General features: G+C 42.7%; 1 protein-coding gene across 1 annotated transcript in view; it reads left to right on the top strand.

Moving 5' to 3' along the window:
- The window catches only part of LOC149309110 (inactive phospholipase C-like protein 2), a 41,063-nt gene extending 20,799 nt beyond the window's left edge, over window positions 1–20,264 (top strand). The window contains exons 2-6 of the mRNA XM_089531809.1: window positions 2,808–5,291; window positions 6,619–6,828; window positions 9,545–9,620; window positions 11,438–11,547; window positions 17,450–20,264. Coding sequence (XP_089387935.1) covers window positions 2,808–5,291; window positions 6,619–6,828; window positions 9,545–9,620; window positions 11,438–11,547; window positions 17,450–17,635 — 3,066 coding nt within the window. The 3' untranslated portion in view covers window positions 17,636–20,264. The remainder of the gene's footprint in view (window positions 1–2,807; window positions 5,292–6,618; window positions 6,829–9,544; window positions 9,621–11,437; window positions 11,548–17,449) is intronic.
- Window positions 20,265–23,541: the final 3,277 nt, after the last annotated feature.

Below are 23,541 nucleotides of genomic sequence, written 5' to 3'. Positions count from 1 at the left end.
ATGCCATCCTTTGTAAACAATGCTCTTCAGCACTCTGTATAGGCAAGTCTCTGTGCCAGGGGATAAATGGACATAAATCAGATATTAGGAATGGGAATACACAAAAGCCTATTGCAGAACACTTCAGTTTTCCTGGGCATTCCAACCCTGCAAAGGATGATTGGAAAGCAAAAGAGCTGAATTAGGATATACAATATTCACAAATTCCAGCCCATCAACAGAGGGTTGAACAATGACAATGGCTTCCTGGCACACCACACATAACACTGGTCACTCCTAGCTGGTTAAAATATCCCCTTTCTGGTTTCCAGCCTGCACACACCACATTCCAAAATTCCCTTCGCCATTCATATGGTCATATATTCACAAACTCCAGCCCATCAACAGAGGGTTGAACAAACTCCAGATTTGTTTTGGCCTTAGGCAGAAACTTTCCTCCCACCTTTCTCCCTCAGTGACCATTGTTAAAATTGAGCCTGTTCTCTCATCACCACACCCACAGGATTTGCATTTCTATGGCTGTTCATACAGTCTGATTATAAAGGTCCTTCTTGAGCACCAGTTCACATCTGAGGATGTAGACCACATCTACAAAAACTCATGCTACCATTTCTTCTGCGCAGTTAGTTTCAGAGGTGCTGCAAGATCTGTTTGCCTACCTCTTCTGTGGTTTAACTATTACCATTTTGGTTACTTTTATAATTACGCTATACTTTTATATGTATACGTTGCATTACCTTGATGTTCTGTACTACAGGTTGGCTGCTTTCAGCATCCTTGTGGAGCTTTTTTTTCTAATTATCTAAGGAGCTATGGCAGTTAAAGTGGTGTCAAACTGCATTATTTCTACAGTGCAGATGCACCCTGAGTCTCTGGAATTTTCATCATACTGTACTTTATCTCCCCTGCCTACCAAAAGGTGCATTGTTTTGTATGTGTTTTTCCTGGATTTTCTTCTTTTTGCTGTGAACCCTTTTCGAAGGCAGAGTACAAGTTTAAAATATGCCAAATAAACAAAGTAGATCTGACCATAGACAGAAAGAAATACTTGGCTGTGGAAAACAAGTATATACTGTTTTAAAGAACAGCAGCAGAAAAAGTTGCTTGCAAAAAAATTAGAATTAAAAAAATGTAGTAGAAAACTAGTGCAGTAAAACCCACTATATATTTGCCATCACAACAAAAAGAACAACTCAGTCTGGAGAGACAGAGGAAGAGAAGGTCTTCTGAAAGAGAGTGAGATAGCATCATTTGTGCAGGACAATCCTTCTTACTACAAAGAAAATAAATCTGAAATGAAATAATATGAATGTTAAAGCCCTATGTGCACTCCACACAATGTCCCATATTTAAGAGATCAGTGACTATATGAGGAATGAGCCTTTCATTTCTGCATGCTTGTAGGGTCAAAGAGATGGAAAAGAAATGGCTGAAGCTGGCAGAAAGGGAGATAGGGAAAAAGAAGGCAGATTACCTGAACATCCTCATTCGGGTAGCTTTAAACATTTTCTCTCTAAAGCTTCAGTCAATGCAATTTATCTATTCACAACATGCTTCTTTTCCCTTATTCTATCCTTTGTACTGTTCTTCTTTCAATCCTTTTCTCACCCCATCCCCCCAAAGCATCTCATCTTGACCTTCTGGTGAGACCATCAGGAAGCATGGGGGGATGAATAAGTAGGAAACAACAGAATGGTCGGATGTAACTATATTTAACAGTCAGGAATGGGATCTGAGTTCCCAGAGCCAGTTCAGTCTTATCTGACTAGGGCACCTTGGGGGCTGGCCTACACTCTTGGAGTATAGGTCAAGCCTGGTCAATGATGGGGTGGGGGTCTGTTTCCTCCTTTAGTTGGTCTTTTGTGAGAGCTTAGAACAGTTCATTCCCCCTCCCCCCCCTTTTTTTTTTTTTAAAAACTAGCTCCCTGGATTATCCAGCCATGATTATGAAACGGGAAGATTTGGGGAGCAATAACATTTCCACGTTCTGGTTGTTTTCTTGAATGAAACAGAGGCCCCATATAGACAGGCCAAAGTAAAAGCTGCTTCGGGTCACTTTGGAGGTATGCTGTTTAAATGATGCATGCATCCTAAAGTCTGGAAGCTGCGCCAAAGCTGCACTCCAGTCCTTAGGACTGGATCATGGCTTGGGTGTGATTTCCAGATTCTTAGTATGTATGCATCATTCAAACAGCATACCTCCAAAGTGACCCGAAGCAGCTTTATTTTGGCCTGTCTGTATGGGGCCAGAATTAAAAAATCAACAACCCTACATTTCACCAAAAGTTTTGCCTTCAAAAAAAAACACCAGCAGCAAAGTAGCTTGCAAAACAATTAGAATAAAAGAAATTGCAGTAGAAAAGCAATGTAGTAAAACTCACTACTGTGTATGTTTGCCATCACAACAAAAAGAAGCACGACTCATTCTGGAGAGTCAGCAAAAGAGAAGGTCTTCTGAAAGAGAGTGAGATAGCATCATTTTTGCAGAGATGTGGCCTAAAGTTTTTCTTTGAAGACTTGGGAAAAGATGGAGAAACAAGGAGAACTTAAGAATCCCTCAAGATGTATTGCCTCATAATTTTCCTTTAGATCTTTCATCCATTATCCTAGTTTGTGAGCCATGTTACTACTGTAATAAGCCATAGAAGACAATGAAATTTGGAACTAGACAAATCTTTTCTCCCTTCCCATCATCATGCTTTAGTCAGTTGCCATTGCCTTCTCTTTTTAAGGACACACCAATCCCTGATGTCTCCCTGATGCAATCCTTGATGTCTCCCTGTCCTATCTTTTTTCCTTTTTTGCAGGATGGGTCTCGCCAGCGTCCCCTGCAGCAGCAGAAGAAGACCGTCTCCTTCAGCACCATGCCCAGCAACCGCAAGCTCAGCAGCACTGCTGCCTGCATTTCCTTCATGCTTGAGGGCTGTGAAATGAAGAAAGTGCGTTCCAATTCCCGCATGTACAGCCGATTCTTTGTACTGGACCCAGACTTGCGCTTCATGCACTGGGAGCCTTCCAAGAAAGACTCTGAAAAAGCCAAAATTGAGATCAAGTCAGTAAAGGAGGTGCGGGTTGGGAAGAAGACACCTGTGCTGCGCTCCAACGGTCTTTCAGACCAGTTCCCAGATGAATGTGCCTTCTCCATCATCTATGGAGACAACTATGAGTCCTTGGATCTGGTGGCCAGTTCTGCTGATGTGGTGAATGCATGGGTAATGGGTCTGCGATATTTGGCCTCCTACGGGAAACACACCTTGGAGGAGGCTCCTGAGGCAGGAAACCACAACCCTCGCACTTCCTGGATCTCCTCTGTCTTTGACATTGCGGACCTGGAGAAGGAAGGCCGAATCCCAATTTCCCGGGCTGTCCAGCTCATCCGAGCCCTCAACCCTGGCATGAAAGTTTCAACCATTGAGCTAAAGTTCAAAGAGCTTCAGAAAGCAGCCAGTGAGCGGGTTGGGGAGGAGGTGAACTGTGAAGTCTTTGTGGAAGCCTACTGTGAGCTGTGCACCAGGCCAGAGGTTTTCTTTCTCTTGGTCCAGTTTTCCAGCAACAAGGAATACATGGGCCTGAAGGACTTGATGAGCTTTCTAGAAGCAGAGCAGGGCAAGGAAGGGGTGACAGAGCAGATGTGCAGGGAAATTATCAGCAAATATGAGCCATCCAAGGAAGGACAGGAAAAGGGCTATTTGGCTGTTGATGGCTTCACTCGCTACCTCCTTTCCGCGGACTGTGACATATTTGACCCACAACATCGCAAAGTGTGCCAGGACATGAGTCAGCCGTTGTCCCACTACTTCATTAGCTCTGCACATGGAGCGTGTCTGGCAGAGGACAGCTGCTTTTGGGGTGGCTCCACTTCAGACATTGGGGGCTATGTGGCAGCTCTCAAGGCTGGTTGCCGTAGCTTGGAACTAGTAGTATGTGACAGCCCATCTGGAGAGCCAGTGGTGAGTGCTGGGACCCGTCTGGCTTTCTCCAAGGTGGTGAGTGCTGTGGCAGAGTATGCTTTTGAAGCCTCAGAATTTCCTCTCATTCTATGCCTCTCTGTGCACTGCTGTGTAGCCCAGCAGAGGGTCATGGCTGAACATCTGAGGAAGACCTTTGGAGACAAGCTGTATCTGACACCCCCCAACCCCAGTGAGGTCTATCTTCCCTCACCAGAAAAACTCAAGGGATTCATTCTCATCAAAAGCCGGAAGCTGCATCCCAACTGCCAATCGAGTGAGGGGGATGTCTCAGATGATGAGGAGACTTTGGAACTGGGCCTGCCACTCAGTGATGAGCACCAGGAGCAGCCCCGCTGCCGGCGGGTCTTGTGCCGTGAGCTCTCAGATCTAGTGAGCTTGTGCCAGACAGTGACTTTCCAGGGCTTTGAGGGCTCCCGGCGGGGCCAGTGCTATTGGGAGGTTTGTTCCTTCAGTGAGGTGGAGGCTGGTCGCTATGCCAATGAAGATCCAGAGGATTTTGTGGCCTATAACAAGCGCTTCCTATCACGGGTTTACCCCAGCCCCATGCGCATCGATGCCAGCAACATGAACCCTCAGGACTTCTGGAAGTGTGGCTGTCAGATGGTGGCTATGAACTACCAGACACCGGGACTTATGATGGACCTGAATGCTGGCTGGTTCCGCCAAAATGGGGGTTGTGGCTATGTGCTCCGGCCAGCCATTATGCGTGAGGAAGTGTCCTACTTCAGCGCCAACACGAGGGACACCTTGCCTGGTATCTCAGCCCAACTTTTGCACCTCAAGATCATCAGTGGCCAGAATCTGCCCAAACCCAAAGGATCTGGGGCCAAAGGTGACGTGGTGGAGCCATATGTCTGTGCTGAAATGCATGGTATCCCTGCTGACTGTGCTGAAAAACGCACCAAGACAGTGTTGCAAAGTGGGGATAACCCAGTCTTTGAGGAGACCTTAGAGTTCCAAGTTAACCTTCCTGAGCTGGCCATCCTCCGGTTCATGGTGCTAGATGATGATTACATCGGAGATGAGTTCATTGCACAGTACACCATCCCCTTTGAGTGCCTCCAGATGGGCTACCGCCATGTGCCCCTCCAGTCCCTCTCTGGCGAGCCCCTTCCCAATGCCACCTTGTTTGTCCATGTGGCCATCACCAACAGGCGGGGGGGAGGCAAAGCTCACCGCCGGGGGCTCTCAGGGCGCAAGGGACGCCGCATGCGGGAGTACACATCCACCAAGGCCATGGGAATCAAGGCCATTGATGAGGTGTTCCGCACTGCCACTCAGCCACTGCGAGAGGCCACAGACCTACGGGAGAACATGCAGGTACCCAGGTAGTGGGAGATGGGGCTCCTGAATTTGGTTTGGAAAGGTTTGGAGATGGGGCATGGTCTGGGTCTCAAACTAAGCTAAAAAACCTGTCGGAAGCCAGTTAAAATCTTATGGCCCTCTCCTTTCTGAGATTCATACCAACACTCTCAGAATCCCTTTGATAACATCCCTTTGATACTAGCAGGAGAATTATTGGAGTTATTACCCAGAAAAGGTCACATTTCCAAGCTCTAGTTGGGCTTTAAAGGAGACTCTTAACATCTCTATGGAAGTAGAGGTTTCAGAGCAGCTGATTCTGAACTGGTGAATGCTGTTATTTCCAGTGTCTTCAGCCAGCATAGTTCCTGATGGTGCTGGTTGCAGCTGGTTCAAGACATCTGGAAGGCACTGATTTGGAGGGGTCTGTTATAGAGGAACATGAAAAACAGTTGCAGCAAATGAGTGAATGTGCCCTGCATGTGGAATGAGTCTGAATGTTTAATGCCTGGAGGATATAAGGAAAGGAAGCAGGTTGGTTGACACAGGAAGCTACTTTATATCAAGTCAGATTAGTTGATGGTCTAGCCCAATATTACCTACTGTAAATAGTAAAATGTTTTGAGGGTTTCAAGCACAAAGTAGTGCAGTGCAGGTGCCAGGGATTGCGCCTGTACCTATTGTATGTAAAGGCTATGCTCTGTAATGAGTTCTGGTCCCTGCCTAAGCAGAGCATAAAGTCCCAGTTGAGAATGTAACATTTAGATGTTTCTGAGATTCGGTGCCATCAGCATGCCTAGCCCAATCTTTATTTGTGGTCACTAGACCACATTGCATCTATTTGTTTGTAACATAAAATGAGGAGGAGTCTGCAGATTTGCTGTGCCTAATGTTTTCCAATAATTCTCCCAAACTAGAGGTCAGGGAGGGAAAGTGATGGATAGTCTTCATCTTGTGAAACTCAGTGTGATGTCAGAGATTATACCATCCTTCCCAAGGAAAGAGAGAGTAAAGGCCAAAGCCAACCCAAAATTAGTGGATCTGGATAAATGTGAGACTAGAAGGGGAGAGCCAGCATGGTGTAGTGGTTTGAGCATTGGAATACTACTCTGAAGGTCAGGGTTCAATTCCCTGCTTGGCCATAGAAAGTCACCAGGTGAACTTAGACGAATCACACACTCAGCCTCAGAAAACTCCATGATAGGGTTGACATAAATCAGAAATGACTAGATAGCACACAATAACAAATAGTATAAGGGAGTGGTCAGAAATGTTGGGGGTGAAAAAGAACTCGATGGTGATCTAGAACACTGATGTTTTTCCTCATCCTTCTTTCTTCTTCCAGAATGCTCTAGTCTCCTTCAAAGAATTGTGTGGCCTAACACCAGCAGCCAACATCAAACAGTGCATCTTAAAACTGGCCACGTGGCTTCAGCCCAGTGAAAAGGAGAGCCTCCCAGCTGTCACCGTGAACCTAGGAGAGGAGTACCCATCCATGGAGGCCCAAGGGCCTGTCCCAGAACTCCTGCGGAAAGTGCTTGCTGCCTATGACACTGTGAGTGCAACCAGCTGTGACTGTGTGGCGAATCTTGTTCATATCTCCTGTTCCTCCAGGTCTTGGACATTGAGTGGTGACTGAGGCGCAGGCAGCAACTAGTGTCAGGCAAATAGGGCTAACACCATAGAGATGCAGGGTCAGACCAGCTCAACCTTTGAGTCCTGGGTGAACAACTGTTTTCCATGTACCTCTGAACCACCACAGATTGTATCCATCCTATTTGATAAAACTGGAAGCGATTGAGAGATATTTTGGGACCTAAGCAACTTGCAGGAGTGCAAATGCTACTTAATTGAAGAATAGCACCCTCTGGAGGTATCTGGAGATACAATTAGATCTGTTTTTGAACTACAACTCCCTTAAGTCCTAGCCAGCATAACTAAGAAGTTCAGTGACAGTTGCAGTCCAGGAACATCTGAGTGGTAAGCTTTTCTCCAGGCTTAATTTCACACTTCCTATGAAAATTCACTCTCTGTCTCAGGTATCATCAGAATATGACAATGGTCCCCAAACCTCTGTCTTCCATGTGTTTTGGACTTCAACTCCCAGAAGCTTTAGCCAGCTTGGCCAACCGTAAGGAATTCTGGGAGCTAAACTTCAGAACATCTGGATGACCAACATTTGGGAACTGTTGTTGTACGGTTTGGTCTGTTATGTTCCAGAGACTCCAGCAGCCCAGGAATGCCTGACAGAGGCACTGCTCTGAGCCTCTTTTGAGCAATTTCTCCCTGATCAACTCAGAAGCCTCCATTTCAGTTTTCCATAATATTTGGGACACTGTGGGAAATTAAAATGACAGCACTAAAACTCCACTGTGGATCAGAACACTACTGCTGCTATCAAATAAGACCACTGGGGAGGAAGCATAGACATGGGAAGGCATTCTGCTGAAGCTCTTCTTGAGAAGAGAGCTGGTCCAGGTTAAAATATTTTACTTGGACTCCAGCACTAGAAGAGGCGTGGGAGGCTTGCTTCTCTTCGGCTTCTCAGAATATTTGCCAAACACTGGCAGGTGAGCAAAACATGTCCCCACAATGGCAGTTCACAGACTGAGCAGGAAAGGTGAATAGAGGGGGAAAACAAACTTCCCACCCAGTCTTGGTTCATGGAAAACTTTGAATTTTAATTTCACTCGACAGAGTGAAAACTGGAGAAGGCTATATACACAAGGAAATTTTAGCAGGTGTTGCTTGTTACCTGGGTGTGTGACAAGCAACACCTACTGTATTTCCCTTTTCTACACAACTGTTAAAATCTGACAACCTTACACAATGCAGTTACCAAAACAGGTACATTCTTCCAAGCTGGTTCACATAGAAGCCACCTAATACTGAAGCAATACATCCAGAGATTTGTCTTGAGACTTTAACTTAGTAGTTTTAATGCTCAGGTGTTCTTGGTTTACAGCCCCTATCACATCCAGCAGGCATGCCCAGTGGTTGGCAGTGGTGGGAGTTGTAGTCCAATAAGTTCTGGGGATTCAAACTTGGCAGCTGCTGTAGGTTTAACCTCTGGTCTGTAGCTATCCTTCTCATCAGTCCCATCTCCAACTCCAGTCATTTGTAATGTTCTCTGTTTTTGTTATTTTTTTTAATTGTTAGCTCAGATACAGAGTTTGTTCAAGAAGCATTTACCTAAATTATATTTAACATATAAATATATTATATTTTAAGATGTGTTTATTGTTATTTCTGGGCATATGAACTTAAGTGTTTTCTGTGTGACTGTGAAAGCTTGTTCTCACCTGAAATATCAGGTTATACCCATCCTGACTGGGGAGTGGGAATGGCATGTGTGCCTGAATATTCCTCCATAGATCATCATCACCAATTGTTTTTGTTGTTGTCCTCCTCCTCCTCCAGTCAAGGACAGTAAAGATGTCAGAGAATGTTCTTTCCTATATAAACAGCTGTTTTGTGTATGGACGAGGATTCAGACATGTGAGCCCCTATTTGCATTCTGAAGTAATACAGTCCAGGCAGTTTTCCCACGTCTGGGATTTCAAAGCACATAAGAAAGCAGAGGGGCAACTAAATCCATGCAATTTGCTGTAGTATTATTGCCATCAAGTCAATTTCAACTTATGGTAAACCTATGATTGAGAGACCTCTAAGACACCCTGTCACTAATTGCCTTACTCAGATACTGCAAACTGAGGACTATGGCTGCCTTGACTGAGTCAACCCACCTGTTATGCGGTCATCCTTTTTTCCTACTGTCTCTCCCTGTGCCAAGCACCATCTTTTCTAATAAATCACATCATTTCATTATATGCCCCAAATACGATAGCCTCAGTTTGGTCATTTTGGCTTCTAGGAAGACTTCAGATTTGATTTACTTGATTTTAGCAACCCATGATATCCATGCAACTCTCTTCCAGAACCACATTTTGAATAAGTTGATTTTCTTTCTCTCAACTTGCTTCCTTATGCAACTTTTACAACCGTAGGATAGTGGCAGGCACATCCAAATGTTTTGAATTTCATCCACAGAAGCCCCTTTCAAGATATCCAGTGGTCAAGGATTGGAGAGGTTAGAATCCAATGGTTTAGAAAACCAAAAATTAACCTTTCCCTGTGGTAGTAGACATCCTGTGGCAGGCCCTGGGATATGAGGAAAAGCTGGAGAGCTTTGACAGAAGGTCTGTCACCACTCCTTCCATTACACTTTTTCTCTGACTCTGTCTCTCTGTCCCTTTTCAACTCCATTGCAGATGATCCAGACAAGCCGGACGCTAATTGAGTCAGCAGATGCTGTTCATGCCAAGATTATACAGGTGCAACAAACAGGTGGGTGCTGGCAGACTATTTTGAAGGACATCCATCACCATCTCCTTCCTTTGAAGAGTGCAGGTGTCCTTATGGCTTCTAATTTATTCCCTCTGTACATTCCACCCTTCCATACCCACATACTTTTGAATCAGCCCTATTGAACTGGGTGGGACAGAAAATTTTTCATACATATGTCAGCTACAAGTCAACTGCAACTGGTCAGAGTTGTGTTTAGATACACAAGAGTTTATCACATGGGGGAAATCCTGTGCAGAAACAGAATTTAAAAGGTAGAAAAAACCCACAAAAGCAGATTGATTTTTAAACTTGTGTTAACCCGAATGGAAAGTAAACAAAAACTGCTCCTTTTCATTTTGGGGATTTTCTGAAAGTAAAAAGGAGCGACTTTTGTCTGCTTTCTCTCCACTTTCCGTTTGGGTTTACACTATTTAACAATAATGTAGTGTGAAAATCAAACTGTTTTTGCGGGGTTTTTTCCAATTTAAACTCATGTTTTTGCATGGGATTTCCCCCGTGTGATAAACTCCATAGCCATGTTAGTCTGGAATATCAGTATGCAAAGAGATCTTGCAGGACCTTTGAGACTAACAGTGAAAGAAGTTGTAGCAGAAGTCTTCATAGATGAGAGCTGCTGCCATACTGCAGAAATAAAGCAGCTTGAAACCACTTTAACTTCTATGGCTTAATGCTATGGAATTCTGGGACTTATAGTTTGTTGTGGCACAAGAGCTCTCTGACAGGGAAGGCTAAATATATCACAAAACTACAATTCCTAGAATTTAATATCATTGAGCCATGCTAGTTAAAGTGGTATCAAATGACTTTATTTCTGTGGCAGTATGGCAGCAGCCTTAGTCTACTTCCTCAGATGCAGAATTGTGAATGTAACCTTAGTTCTTTGTTCAATAAACACAAGGATGAAGGCAGGGAGATGTCAAATTAAGAATTGTAAATCACTTCTGTAAAGTATTATTATTGTTGTTGTTGTTGTTAGACCATTCCAGTAAGTTCTGTAGTTGGAATACCGATCTAGATGGAGAAGAGAATGAAGTGGGGTGGGGTAGGGTAGTACAGAATTGGTACAATAAGTTATATTGTGTATTGTGAGTATTTGAATGGTTTTATTGTTTTAAAAAATTATGTTGTATTTTTAGTGCAGTCCATCCCAGTAGAATCCCAACATGTTCTCCAGATTTCTATAGTTATTTTCCTTAGTGACACTGTTTTTTAAAGCAGAAAAATGTTGTATAGAAACCTGGAGAAAAATGTATCATAAAGAACAGTGGCATGAAAACACACATCTCTCATACCATGTCTGGCATCCTGCAGCCAGAGATGTCCCCAACCAAGAGCTCGGAAGATATCTTTTTCCACTACAGCCTCAGTATGCCTCTAGGATGGGTTGCATAAGGGTATGTAGAAATGTCTTTCAAGTCTCTAAACACAGCATTTGAAAGCATTTATTTATTTATTTTGGAGTACAGCCCCAGAATCTTCTAGCTAACCATTTTTGTAGTCTGAAAGAATAACTTTTGTGAGCTCTGCTACACCCTTAAGTGATGGTCTAATCCAGTAGCTCTCAATCTGTTGATGTGGTAAACCAATAATATTTTTAACTAGTGTGCCAGGGACCAATACCATATTTTGCCAATTATTGTCATATGCACATAGTTTCCTGGAAATTTGCTGCAGACCAGTCTTTGGACCAGCACTTTGAGCAAACAGTATTGGTCTCACATAGGCCAGGTGTTGACAGGCTTATGACACTCATCACTTTGTCTCTCTGCACTCCTCCCACCCTCTCATTTCTCCAGGGATGGGTTTTCACAAGGAGCTACATCGCTTGGAAACAAAGGAGGGTCTGAAAGGGCGAAAGATGCAGAAAGCGCTAGAGAGTTTTGCCTGGAATATCACTGTTCTCAAGGTAATTAGAAGGAACATTACTACAGTGGTGGAAAACCTCAGACCCCAGGATTGAATTTTGTCCTCTTCGGATCCCACCCAAAGATTCCCCACACATCCACAGTCCCTTTGCCATGACCCTATCTGAGTGCTTTTCCAGCTTTTGCACAAGTCAGTTTCCCTTTTGAAAAGGTTGATATGTATTTCCTAAGGGGAAAGAATTCTGCCTTTGGTCCTGTCTATCAGCATGACAATAGCCAGCATGATATAGTGGTTTGAGCATTGGACTATGACTCTAGAGACCATGGAAAGCTGCTGAGTGACCTTGCATATGTCATACACTCTCAGCCCCAGAAAACCCTGTTCACCTTAGGATTGCCATAAGAAACAATTTGAAAGCACACAATAAAAACAACAAGCCACTGGAATGCAAGTGCTTCTCCCTTCTCTGAAACTGAATTCAGCTCTGGTGTATCATATTGTGAATTATACGGTGAGATATTTTTGTCAGGGCTAGCATACTGGTGCCAGGACTTCACCCTTAAAAAGTAAGAACAGAAGTGCAAGTATCTCTCAGTGTACACAAACTGTCTGCCTCAAAAGGCTTCGAGAGGATTCTGAGATCTGTAGTCCAAAAGAGTAATTTTTCCATTCCCTGGGGCATTTCTAGACTGGGCAAGGATGATCTATCATAGGGAGGCCATAGCAGTTTCTGTCTTGAACAGTTGTCTGGGAAGGCACAACTCACGGAGCAAGCTAGAAAGAGACCACATTGCTGCACTGCTCCTAAGTTTGTCTAGCAACTTGCACAATCCCAAGCTGCATTCTCAGAATTTAATGAGATCCCTGGGAATTTGAGGATGCTCTCTTTCTCTGTTACGGGACACCTTCACCCCAACCTTACTTGACATGCCAAAACCCCAAACTTGGAAAAGTTCTTTCCCCTAGCCAGTAACTCTAGGAAATTCTAGGATTCTTACTGCAAATAACATTTTCAAGTTACTTTGTTTTCCAGCCAGCCCTGGTTCCCAAGGCAACTGTAAAGTACTCTCTTGTATTTGTACAGCCCAGGAAGTGGCCTTTTGAAGTGGACTAGTTTTTGTGCCTGTGTGGGTTTTGGTTTGAAGTGTTATCACCTTTGTTTGTGTTTCTGCCCACCAAGCTAAATTCAGACCGACAATCTGTTGGTGATATATAAATGCAGCTTATGTGCAGATGTATCTCTTTTGGAGTGAAATTCAGAGGGCTGTTTGCTAGCCCTTTGACCATCCAGAAACTCCTCTTCAACTACTCTCAGGCCCCAAGTGGACCACTACTGCTGCTTTTTACCAGTGAGGAGGGAAGGGAAGCGAGAGCCAAATCTGATGATAAAAATGTAGCACTGATCAACCACTTACTATATGAAGAATTATTACGTTTTGTATGTTCTGAATTTGCCACCATTCAGATTCATTTGATGAGCCTGATGTTATAAATGAAGGAGACAAACTACCACCATGAATATACTGTTGCATGTCTTCCCTGAGATCCCTTTTTTTAAAAACCCAAAAAACTAGAAAGCCCTTAAATAACCATACAAAGTACCATGAGCATGGGGAGAGTGCTAATGCACTCATCAGAAGCACATAGTGGTGGAACTGAAAAGAAGACCTGTCAAGACAGATGGATGGAACTTTGAGCTTGAAGACTGAAACATCGACGTCTGAAAGTTAAGTTTCATGGCAGACATGATGCTAAATGTGTGAGTGCATTTCTAATATTTCTAATCCTTCTACCTTTTAAATGAAAACCATTGGGGTGGTGATTAGTCTTTGGTGTGTAGGGAGAGGGTTTAACTCATGTCCTCCTGCTTTAGTTCTGAAGAAAACCTCTCCCTAAAACTCTGGAACTACTATTAGACAAAGGAAGAAAAGTTGACAGCAATAGAAACTTCCTGCACAAAGCTTGTATCTTGAGTGATGAAGTATACTTAAATGCCCATTTGAACCACAGCAATGTGTTAAGCTCTAATTTCCCATGCAGCACAACCCCAGTTTTGATTAAATTCGTCAGTGCATGTTACTTAGGAAAATAAATGGCAATTACTAAACTCATTAAGTGCATTCACAGGTCTAGATGGTTCCAGAGCTGCTCTGTGGGTAAGCAGGTTGCTATCATGGAAAGCTGGTCATGGGCTGAGCAAGCACTGCCACCTATCGGGCAATGCATGTTTATGTATGCCCTTTCAAGTCTCCTGTCTACTTATGGTGACCTGATGAATTTCATAGGCTTTTCCTATTCAGGGAATCCTCAGATATGGTTTTGCCAGTTTCTTCCCCTGAAATATAGGCTAGAATAGTGGGTCTCAAACTGTGGGGCAGAACCTCCAAGGGCAGCACAAGAGTTGCTCAAGGAGGGGTGCAAGACTTCAAGGCCCTAACCTTTCCTTCCCAAATCTTTTCTGTCCTGAAGGCAAGCAGGGCACTAGGAGTCTCTGCCTGAAGGACGAGGAGGTGTTATAAGATGTTAAAATATGAGTATACATGAATGTGTGAACAAAACTGTTGAATACCTTTACGTTGGTTCCGACTTATGGTGACCCTAAGGCAAACGGGGTTTTCTTGACAGATTTCTTCAGAGGGGGTTTGTCATTGCCATCCTCTGAGGCTGAGAGCATGTGACTTGCCCAGGGTCACCCAGTGGGTTTCATGGGCAAACAAGGGTTCAGAAGACCCTAGTCTCCAGAGTCACAGTCTGATACTCAAACCACTATACCACACTGGCTCTTATGTTAACAAAAATACACACACTAAACAGACAAAATGTTGTTATTGATATGTCAGGTGGGGAGGTAGAAAAACCAGATGCAGATGTAAAGGAGGTCACAAGGATAAAAAGTTTGAGAATCTGGCCCACAGCAGCTGGTATTCTTTCATGGTCTCTCATCCAAGTACTAACTAGGGCTGACCCTGTCCAAGATTAGAAGGGATGTATGCATAATTTAGCTCTTGCTTTCTATTTTATTTTGAAACAGAAGGGCAGTAGATAGAGGCAACTGTTTCACAAACAGCTCTTTTGCACGCAAGAAGGGGATATTGAAATCTTCGCTCTGGACCAGCACACCTGTTGCTGTTTCCTAACCATGAGTTTTGAAATGCTTCCTTAACAGATTTTGGTGCGGTACAGACTGCCCTTTCAGGGGCGGCCTGCAATCGCTCCTTTTCCTGCCTGGTTGGGTGCAGGGCAGCCTCACCGGCAGCCCAGAGGCACTTTTTGGTACCATGGAGAAGCGGCAAAATGCCGCTTCTCTGTGGTCCCGAAAAGGAGTGTCCTTGGGGCTTCATGTAGATGGGAGGCAGCCATGATGATGCTGCCACTACGTATTAGGGTTGTGAGGCATGTGGACACTCTGCCCCCAGGCAACTCTAGTGTGTGGACAGGCCAGCACAAAGCACTGGTCTGGACCAGGCCATTGTTTCCTTACCTTTTGGGATGAGAATATCCAGTTTGCCCCTCCCAAGGTTTGTTGGAAGGCAAAGCACAGTTCATCTTGGAAACTGGTTCATTTGTGAGGCTTGTGTGTTTTCAAGAAGATATGCACAAGATCATATGTAGATTTTTAAAATGAGTACAGCTAAAATTGTATACACTTGAAAAGTATGCTCAAACATGCTTGAATCAGTGAGAAAAATGCAAATAAAAATGTGTCCATTAAAACATGCATGCAATAATGTGTGCATTTTTTAAACAAAATGGGGAAAAGCCTTATTACGCATTCAAGGACAGGTGGAATTCAGAAAAAACACAATGGATTCAGGCTGGGAGAATCTCATATCTGTGTGCCTGGAATCCAGTAAGAAGACCTGGGCTGTGTATATTTTCATGATGACTCTGGGAAAAGGATCAGAAGCAAACATCACAGAACATCTGTAAACAGATGGGCAGGGAAGCGGGGATTATTTGCATAGAAATATATGTTGCATAAAATACATGATAAAAGACCAGTATAAAAGACTTGTGAGTGTTGCTTGTTTTAAAGGGCTTTGAATTTCCATTGAAAAAAATTTCCATTAAAAACACTTTGATATATTTCTAACATTGTCATTCTATCCTAAGCACTGATTTTGCCCATCAGTTTTTCATTGCAGTGCTCATTAGAAGACTGGCTAAATATAGCCTTAAGTAAAGCAGTCTTTGAAATAAGTTCAGACCAAAAATTAATGTTTGATTTTTCATTTTTTTAATGGATTTGTATTGCTTCTGGTTGGGGGGAGTCCAAAACGTGGAATAAAACTGAATTTTATTTTTTTAATTTTAATTAATTTTAAGTTTTATATCAAAAACTGAGTAACTTACTATATCAAGAAGGGGAGAACAAATGTGAAAACATCAATAAAGGAAGAACTTAAATACCATTGAGATAATCTAGGTTGGCCTTCACTTGCCCTTATCAGGCATTACACACTCCCAATCTTATACTGTATGGCTTGTTGTTCATATTATTCTGTAATAACAATCCATGTCTCTGATAGGGGGACTGCTTGTGTTTCTTTCATTGATGTGATGCATTGGCCATTGATGTTTATTCTAGATCACTTAGGAACAGAACAACATGGTCTCATCCTTCTAAATCATTTCCATGTTTGGTATTTGTCCTCTCTTTGGCCATAAGGAAGGGGAACTGTGGTGTGAACAGTAACTGTTCTTCCTGTGTAGAACAAGGGAGGGCAACTATTTGCTCTTAAGCTATTGTTATAAGCTACAAGAGGAATTTCAGTTGACTTTCCATATCTTTGGGATGGGATGTAGCATTTCTTTCTGTGTTTCCATCTCGGTATGTTTCAGAAAGCCATGTGGGCAGGACAGGGGAAATTCATCTGAATATGTCATTTAAAAAAATAAATCAAAAAACACTTCCATTTTAAATTTGTGCTAAATTTCTTTTTAATTTAAGAACTGGAGCACAATTACTTAATAACTTACTATAAAAAGATAGGCTAAAAAGTGCTTTACCACTAATTAAAAGATTCGGAGAGATGGCAATAAACATGGTGCTCAACCAGAAAGACAGCACTTTAAAACAAAATCTGTGTTTTAATTTGTCTTCAAATGCTTTTTACTCTTAAGTGCTATTTCATGAATATTTCATCCTTTTTTAAAAGGAAGAACAGGTGTGAGAGCATTTTGGAAGATCAAAAACTGATAGCACAATCGGAGACATGCCTGCTCAAAGGTTATAAGTACCAGGGAAGTCAGTGGGGCTTACTCTTGGGCAAGTGGGTAGTAGCTGCTGTCTTTTAAAAAACCCCTCTGAATATGCTAATAAAATTATAAATAAAACCAAGAAAAGTAATAGCAAAAGTACACTGAAATGTAAATGTTTCATGTTTGGAAAATGTGACAGCATTTGAAAAAGTTACTGTTTTGGATTACAGACACAGATTCTCTCATCCTAATCTTTTATTATAATGGCTCTATGTGTTCCAGGACTGTGACTCTAGTAGCATTTTAAACCCTGCTGTGTGCAGACAAGCATGCGTTTGGGCATGGGAGAATGTGTGTATTTGGGATAGCAGGACCAGAGAAGAAAGTTTTGAATGGAAACCAACCTTTCCTACACATGAGCCTTAAGACTTCACTCCAGTGTCATTTTGCTGAGCACAATGCCCTTTCCACTGGGCTGCATCTTCTTGAAAGCTTTTGAATTACTTTTAGAGGACTTACATGAAACTGGAAGGCACAAGGTTATTGGTGTGCGGGATGCTATATTCTCTGCTTTTAGCTTCCAATTTTTTAAAATTTAGAGGAAGAGGTACTTGCTTCACAGTGGAGAATAATTAATTGGTGAGATGTTCAGATACTTCCATGCTGGAGTTGCCTGTTGAGCAAGTCTTCTTTCTTTTGACTGTCTGACTTTGTTCTTTCAACTCTTCCTCTATCTACAGGGCCAAGCTGACCTGCTCAAACACTCAAAGGCAGAAGCACTTGACACGTTGTGGCAGATACACAATGCTGCACAATCCTGCGGCATTGGGCAGAATGGAGCTGCCTCTCCTGACCTCTTTCGTGGTCGAACTGTTCTTGATCCCATCCCAGAAACAGAAGGACCCAATGACTCAGGGTCTTGCTGACTTGGAATGGCTAAGACCAAGGGAGAAGAGGGGACTTGTGATCACAGTGGATGCCATACAGAGACACTGACATGTGGCAGAACTGTTTAAAAAGAGAGATGGGGACAAGTGAAGTGCATTGTGACTTCTGACCTGGCAAGCAAATGGGAGAGTGCCAATCAATTTCTAAGTATTCATGTGTGTAAGAACCACCAAGACTTCCTTAACACAAGATGTGGGGGTGCTCTACACCTTTTGGATGTGCAGATTTTGGGTTGCAGTAAGAGACAGATTTTACCCCCCTCCCCCCAGGCAAAACCCTTGGAAAAAACCCCATCACTGGATAAAATAGGTGGTATAGTATTTCAGGGAAGCTGAAAAGAAGGCTATTTATAGCCAGAGAAGGCTGATCTAATTGTTTGGGCCAGCAAATAAGCCTGACCTGGAAGCTTCTAGAGCGTGTCGCATAGACTCACATTTGACCCACTGTGGCCTCTTGGTGTAAGGAGGTGTCCTAGTGGAGCTCCTGGCGTTCCTTCCACCTAGCCAGAACTGAGTTTGGCTACAGAGGCTAAATCCTGCTGGATATACTCCAGAATTCTTGGTTCAATATCTACTGAGATCTACTAATGGGCTTATGTAGGATGACTTGATATAGAAGTGAGTTGTAGCTGTCCTCCAAGTATTTTGGGCTACAATTTCCATAGTCTGTTGCCTTTGGCAAAGTTGGGTAGAGCTGATGGCATTTAGTCTAAGAAATCTAAAGAGTCAAAAGCTTCTCTCCTCTCCTGGTGTTTTGTACTTTTTAGGACAACATGGGAAAAGGATGTCCTCTGAGGTTTCCAATTTTCTTGGACTGACCCTGAAAACAGGCATTCTTTGTACTCAGCCTTAGAACTTAATTCACTAAAGCAAGGGAAGGCCAAACAGGATATTGCAGTTGCAGTCTCCTCAATAAAGGAATCCATCCTGATAACCAAGCAAAGCTGAATAATTCATCTTCTCTAGGGTATGAGGCTGAAGTTAAAGAAGGGTTTAGCCTTAGTGGTTTCCAGTCTTGGGCTCACAAAGGATATTGAACTACTACCCAACAACAGCAACACTGGTCATGTTGGCTGTGGATGATGGGATGGAGATGTTTTCTAGAAACACTTGGGGATTAAAGCTTGAGAAAATACTAGGCTAAAGGAAGGGGTCTCTATTCTTGGCCTCCCTTTGGCCAGTCCCAGTGCTGTCAAGTTCCCGGTTAGAGGTGAAAAGAGGGGAGGGGAACAAGCAATTCATGGTTTGACCCAAGGCCAGGTCCTTACTTGCAGTGGTGGGGCTTCTCCCACACTTGAACCATGGGCTTCCCTGAGAAAGGGTCCCAAATTTTCCTAAATTTGGTTGTAACTATTCAATTATTATATTCTCTGGGATTTTTCACAGTGTTTCCAATTAAGAAATAGTGTTGGATTAAGAGTCTTTTAAGAGAGAAGAAACAATAGTGGACTGTGAAATTTTTAACCTGACAATGCTCTGACTATTTTTATAGTTGCAGATAAAGATGGGCACAATGAGCAATGCAATCCTAACTTGAAGGTACATCAGGACTATGGAGTTAAGATTTAAGTACGAATCTTTTCTACCAGCAGACCTCACTGGCTGAGATGGCCAAGGGCCAACTGAAGGCTTGTCTACACAATTTAAATACTCCTCATTCCAGTTGAATAGAATGTGATCTGGCCACACACAATTCATAGGAGTTCAGGCTTTTTGCAGACCACCCCACGAAAAAAAATGAGCAGAAAAAGGCTTCACAGTTTTTACCAGAGTATCCGCAGAAATGCGCATTATCCCACCTGTGGCCATCTGTGCTTTGCTTACATTTGGATGGATGTACATTTTCAGCAGCAGGAGGGTGGACAGATGCGAATAGATGTGTATTTGTGCAAGAAAGTGAAGAAAATTAACCATTGATGCAAATGTGTGGTAAAATACAATTAAATGCAGATTAGCCCTGAGCCAAAACTAGGTCTGCTGAAATTGTGCTAAATCCAAAACCTTCCCAGCTTTGGTGTGTTGAAATTGCTTATGACACTCCTTGCCTAACTTTGTGTCAACATTGTGTCTGTATCTGTGGGACTGTAAAAATTTGGATCTGGTGTTCATTTGGCTTCTCCCTCACCCTTTACCAACTCCCCCCTTTTTGATGAGAAGTGGGTTCCGCCTGCAGAAGACGATTATGCATAATCCTAACCCCTTGCAGCCTACCCATTTTTGCATTAGGATTGCACTGCCTTTCTGGTTGTATTTACAAAGTCTTTTGCCCCACACACATCAATCTGAAACAAGTTGGTACTGAACATTATGCCCTTGAAAATTATCCACAGACCTTAAGATAGACTTTCAAAGTTGTCTCCTCCAGTTCTAAAAAGAAAAGGGGAGGGTGGGAAGAGAGGGCGTTGACATTTGAGAGTTCACATATCACAACTGTGCCAAGCTCTGAATTCACACAATGCTGTGTTTCAGGTTATTACATTGATCTCCATCTCACTTTCATGTTTGGTGGGTGGGATATACCACTTCTCTCGTCCTGCTAGTCCAGGAAGGCTTGCTCTGGAATTGAGATGTTTGAATTCTGTTGACAATAAAACCAGAATTTCTTTCATTCTTTCTGTTTCTTTTGGTCATACCCAAAGTCAACAATGTGATCCACTTCAGTTCTGCGTCAAAACTGTTAATATCTGCACAAAAAATATAAAGCAATGAAAAAATGTTTCATAACCAAGGAATTGTAGAAACTGTCCTTATAGATGGAGCATTTGCCAGTTTGGTGATACATACATTCTAAGTCAAGCAAGCAAGCAGGACACTAGAAACATAGAGTTGGGAGAGACCACAAGGGCCATTCTATCCAATCCCCTACCATGCAGGAATACACAATCAGTAAGTAAAGTAGAATAACATCCAGAATCCTTTATTGGGCCAACCAAATGCAAAAAAATGCATGTTGCAAGCTTTTGAAGCTTCACTGTCTTCTTCATCAAGCAAAGATGTTAAAAATCATACAGGAGAAGTTAAAAAATAAAGATGATGTTAGTTCCAAGCTTACCTTTTGTTTAAGATGTGGCTGTTCACAGTTCAGATGGTTCTGGAAGGAAATTCATGCAGGCGGGCCCTTCCTCTTTAAGGCCATGTGGGTACTTCAAAAGATAAAATTAAAACATTAAGTTCCATTTACAAGACTGAAAGAGATGTTTTGTGGATTTTGGACATTGGGTTGTGGATTTTGGATGTACATTGGATTGTACATTGCCACATGGGAAACCCGGCTACCCCTGGATATGTTTTACAATTAGTAGGTGCAACTGATATCCTTGGCAGAATAAAACATGCACCATAAGAATCAAGTTAAAGTTGAATTTGTGTCATTTTTTGCAGCTAGATGGCAGATTTTTAAAAATCCAACTAGTTTAAGTTGAGATGGTGCACAGTTTTTAAGGAAATCAGAACAATTGAGAGAGACAATTAAAGTGGGCCCTTGTTATCTGCTGGGGTTTGGTTCTAGGACACTTCCCCTCCACCATGGATATCAAAATCCATGGATGCTCAAGTCCCATGAAATACAGTGGAAGAGTGAAATGGTGTCCCTTATATAAAATAATATTTTTTAATATTTTCAATCCAATCCATGGACAGTTGAATCCATGGATAAAATATCTATGGATACACAGAGCTGACTGTACATCCATTCTTCAGCCTGAAGGAAAACTGCTTTATGGAAGCTAGTATTTGCACCAAGGCAGCGTGGTGTAGTGGTCTGATTGTTGGACTCTGGAAAACCAGGGTTTGATTGTATGCTCAGCCATAGAAACCCAGTGGTAAACCGTAGGCAAGTCACACTCTTAGCCTTAGATGACAATTTAACATAACAAATTGTAGTGGGAGGAATGGCCCCAATGAGGGGGCTTCCCCTCCATGATCAGTGCACATACTACTAATCTCAGAAGATTTCCTTTAGGACCATAGTTGGGAAAGAAAGGGTTAAATCCACCTTCACATCTGATGGGTAGCCATTCACTAGCTGATGCAATATTCTTTAACAAAACCATAGGTTAGCTGCCTTTATCTGCAGTCTGAAATTAAGCAGAATAATCCTTAAGGAAGGCCCCATTGTTGCTTAATATTCTAGAAAAACAATACCATTCGTAAGTGTGCTGCCTCTTAAACTGAGGACTTCTTTCGCCAGTTTCTATATATAATTGTGAAAGCTGGACAGTGAAGAAAACCAGAGACCTTTCCTTCGTTTGGGGATTTAATGAGCATTCACATCTAGTGTATCCATACTGCAGAATTAAAGCAGTTTGACAATGCTTTAACTGCTGTGTCTGTATCCTACATAATCCTGGGATTTGTGGTTTGTGATGCACCAGACCTCTCTGTCAGAGCAGGTGGAATACCTCACCAAACTATAAATCCCAAGATTGCACAAGATGGAGCCATGACAGTTAAAGTGGTGACAAACTAATTTAATTCTTTAGTGCGGATACACCCTAACAGAACAAATGAAACAGACATGCTGTAATTACTTAGGAGTTTATCTCATGAGTGAAATCCTGTGCAGAAATGGGATTTAAAAGCCATGACGTCATTGTTAAACTTGTGTTAACCTGAATGGCTTTTGTCTACTTTCTGTCCACTTTCCGTTCGGTTTAACACAAATTTAACAATGACGTTGTGTGAAAATGAACCCGCTTTTGTGGGTTTTTTTCTAGTTTCTGCATGGGGTTTCCCCTGTGTGATAAACTCTTAAGAGAGCATGGGGGAGTTGTACTATAACACCCAGAACTCTCTAATCAGCATCACTTCTGGCCATGCTGCCTGAGGAATTTGAGAGCTATAAATTGAGATCTATAACTCAGAACAGTAACTTTTCAGAGCTCTGCATATAAGGCCCTGTTCATCAGAGGTTTAGAGTAAATGGTCTCCCCAAATCCTTCCAAATCTGCTTCTGTGCATGGTGCACCCCTCAAAAATATTCCAAACTTCTAGCAGTGGGAGCCCCCCCCCCCCATAATAGTTGAAAGAGCCATGTGACACTCAGAATATGTCAATGCCACGTGCCAAGGATGAGCAAGGAAAAGGGCACCGTGCTAGCTTTTCAGTCTATTTTTTGAGGTAATTATCCTAATAGGGCCCATGCTAACGAATGTGGACCCCCTCATTATCCCAGCCTAGCCTTCGGCTGCTTTTGTGGCTGCCCGGTTTCTTAGACAGTTGCTGGTTCATTAGCGGAAGGAAAGCGACAAAGGCAGGTAGATGACTTGGCCTGTCTCTAAGAGACGAACTACTGAAACATCCTTCTTCTCTTTTCTGATCCCATTTCAGGAGATGATGGGGGGAGTGTTATTTTTGGCACGACCATGGGGAGTGGGGAGTGTATGTATGGGGGTAGGTCATGTACATGAACAAACAAGATGCTCAATTCCTGCACAAAATCTGACCCTATAAATTGGCTGCCTCCTCTGACATTTGCTTAGAGCATCATCCCGGGAGGGTAATGACACAACTTCACTTGTGACTTTGAAGACACCTGAGACTATGGAGAGCCACAATACTAAGGTAACAGTCATACTTCTCTATAGCTGGGGCAAAGAGGGGTTGTGAGGGGTCACAATCTCAGGTGATGTACGCTAAGAAAACCCCTAGAAGGAATTAGAAGTTAAAAGAGTTAAGCTGACCAATGGAATCTCATTATATAGCTAATCAGTATTTATAAAGCAGATTGTCAAAGACATAATTTAGAAGATTTGTTTGACAGAGGGGAATGAAACTGTTTGGCGTGTCACAGCATCTTCCTTTAAATGAAAGAATGCTATGGAACTCAGAATTTGCCATCTGTCTATGTTGGTGCAATAGAAGATTTTGGCTGGAATCCTGCACAA

This window comes from Sceloporus occidentalis, unplaced genomic scaffold (assembly GCF_023333645.1).
Source record: "Sceloporus occidentalis isolate IW3139 unplaced genomic scaffold, rSceOcc1.0.p SCAF_7, whole genome shotgun sequence".
Lineage (NCBI taxonomy): Eukaryota > Metazoa > Chordata > Lepidosauria > Squamata > Phrynosomatidae > Sceloporus > Sceloporus occidentalis.
The sequence above is the reverse complement of the archived record's forward strand: the minus strand, read 5'-3'. Positions and strand labels throughout refer to the sequence as shown.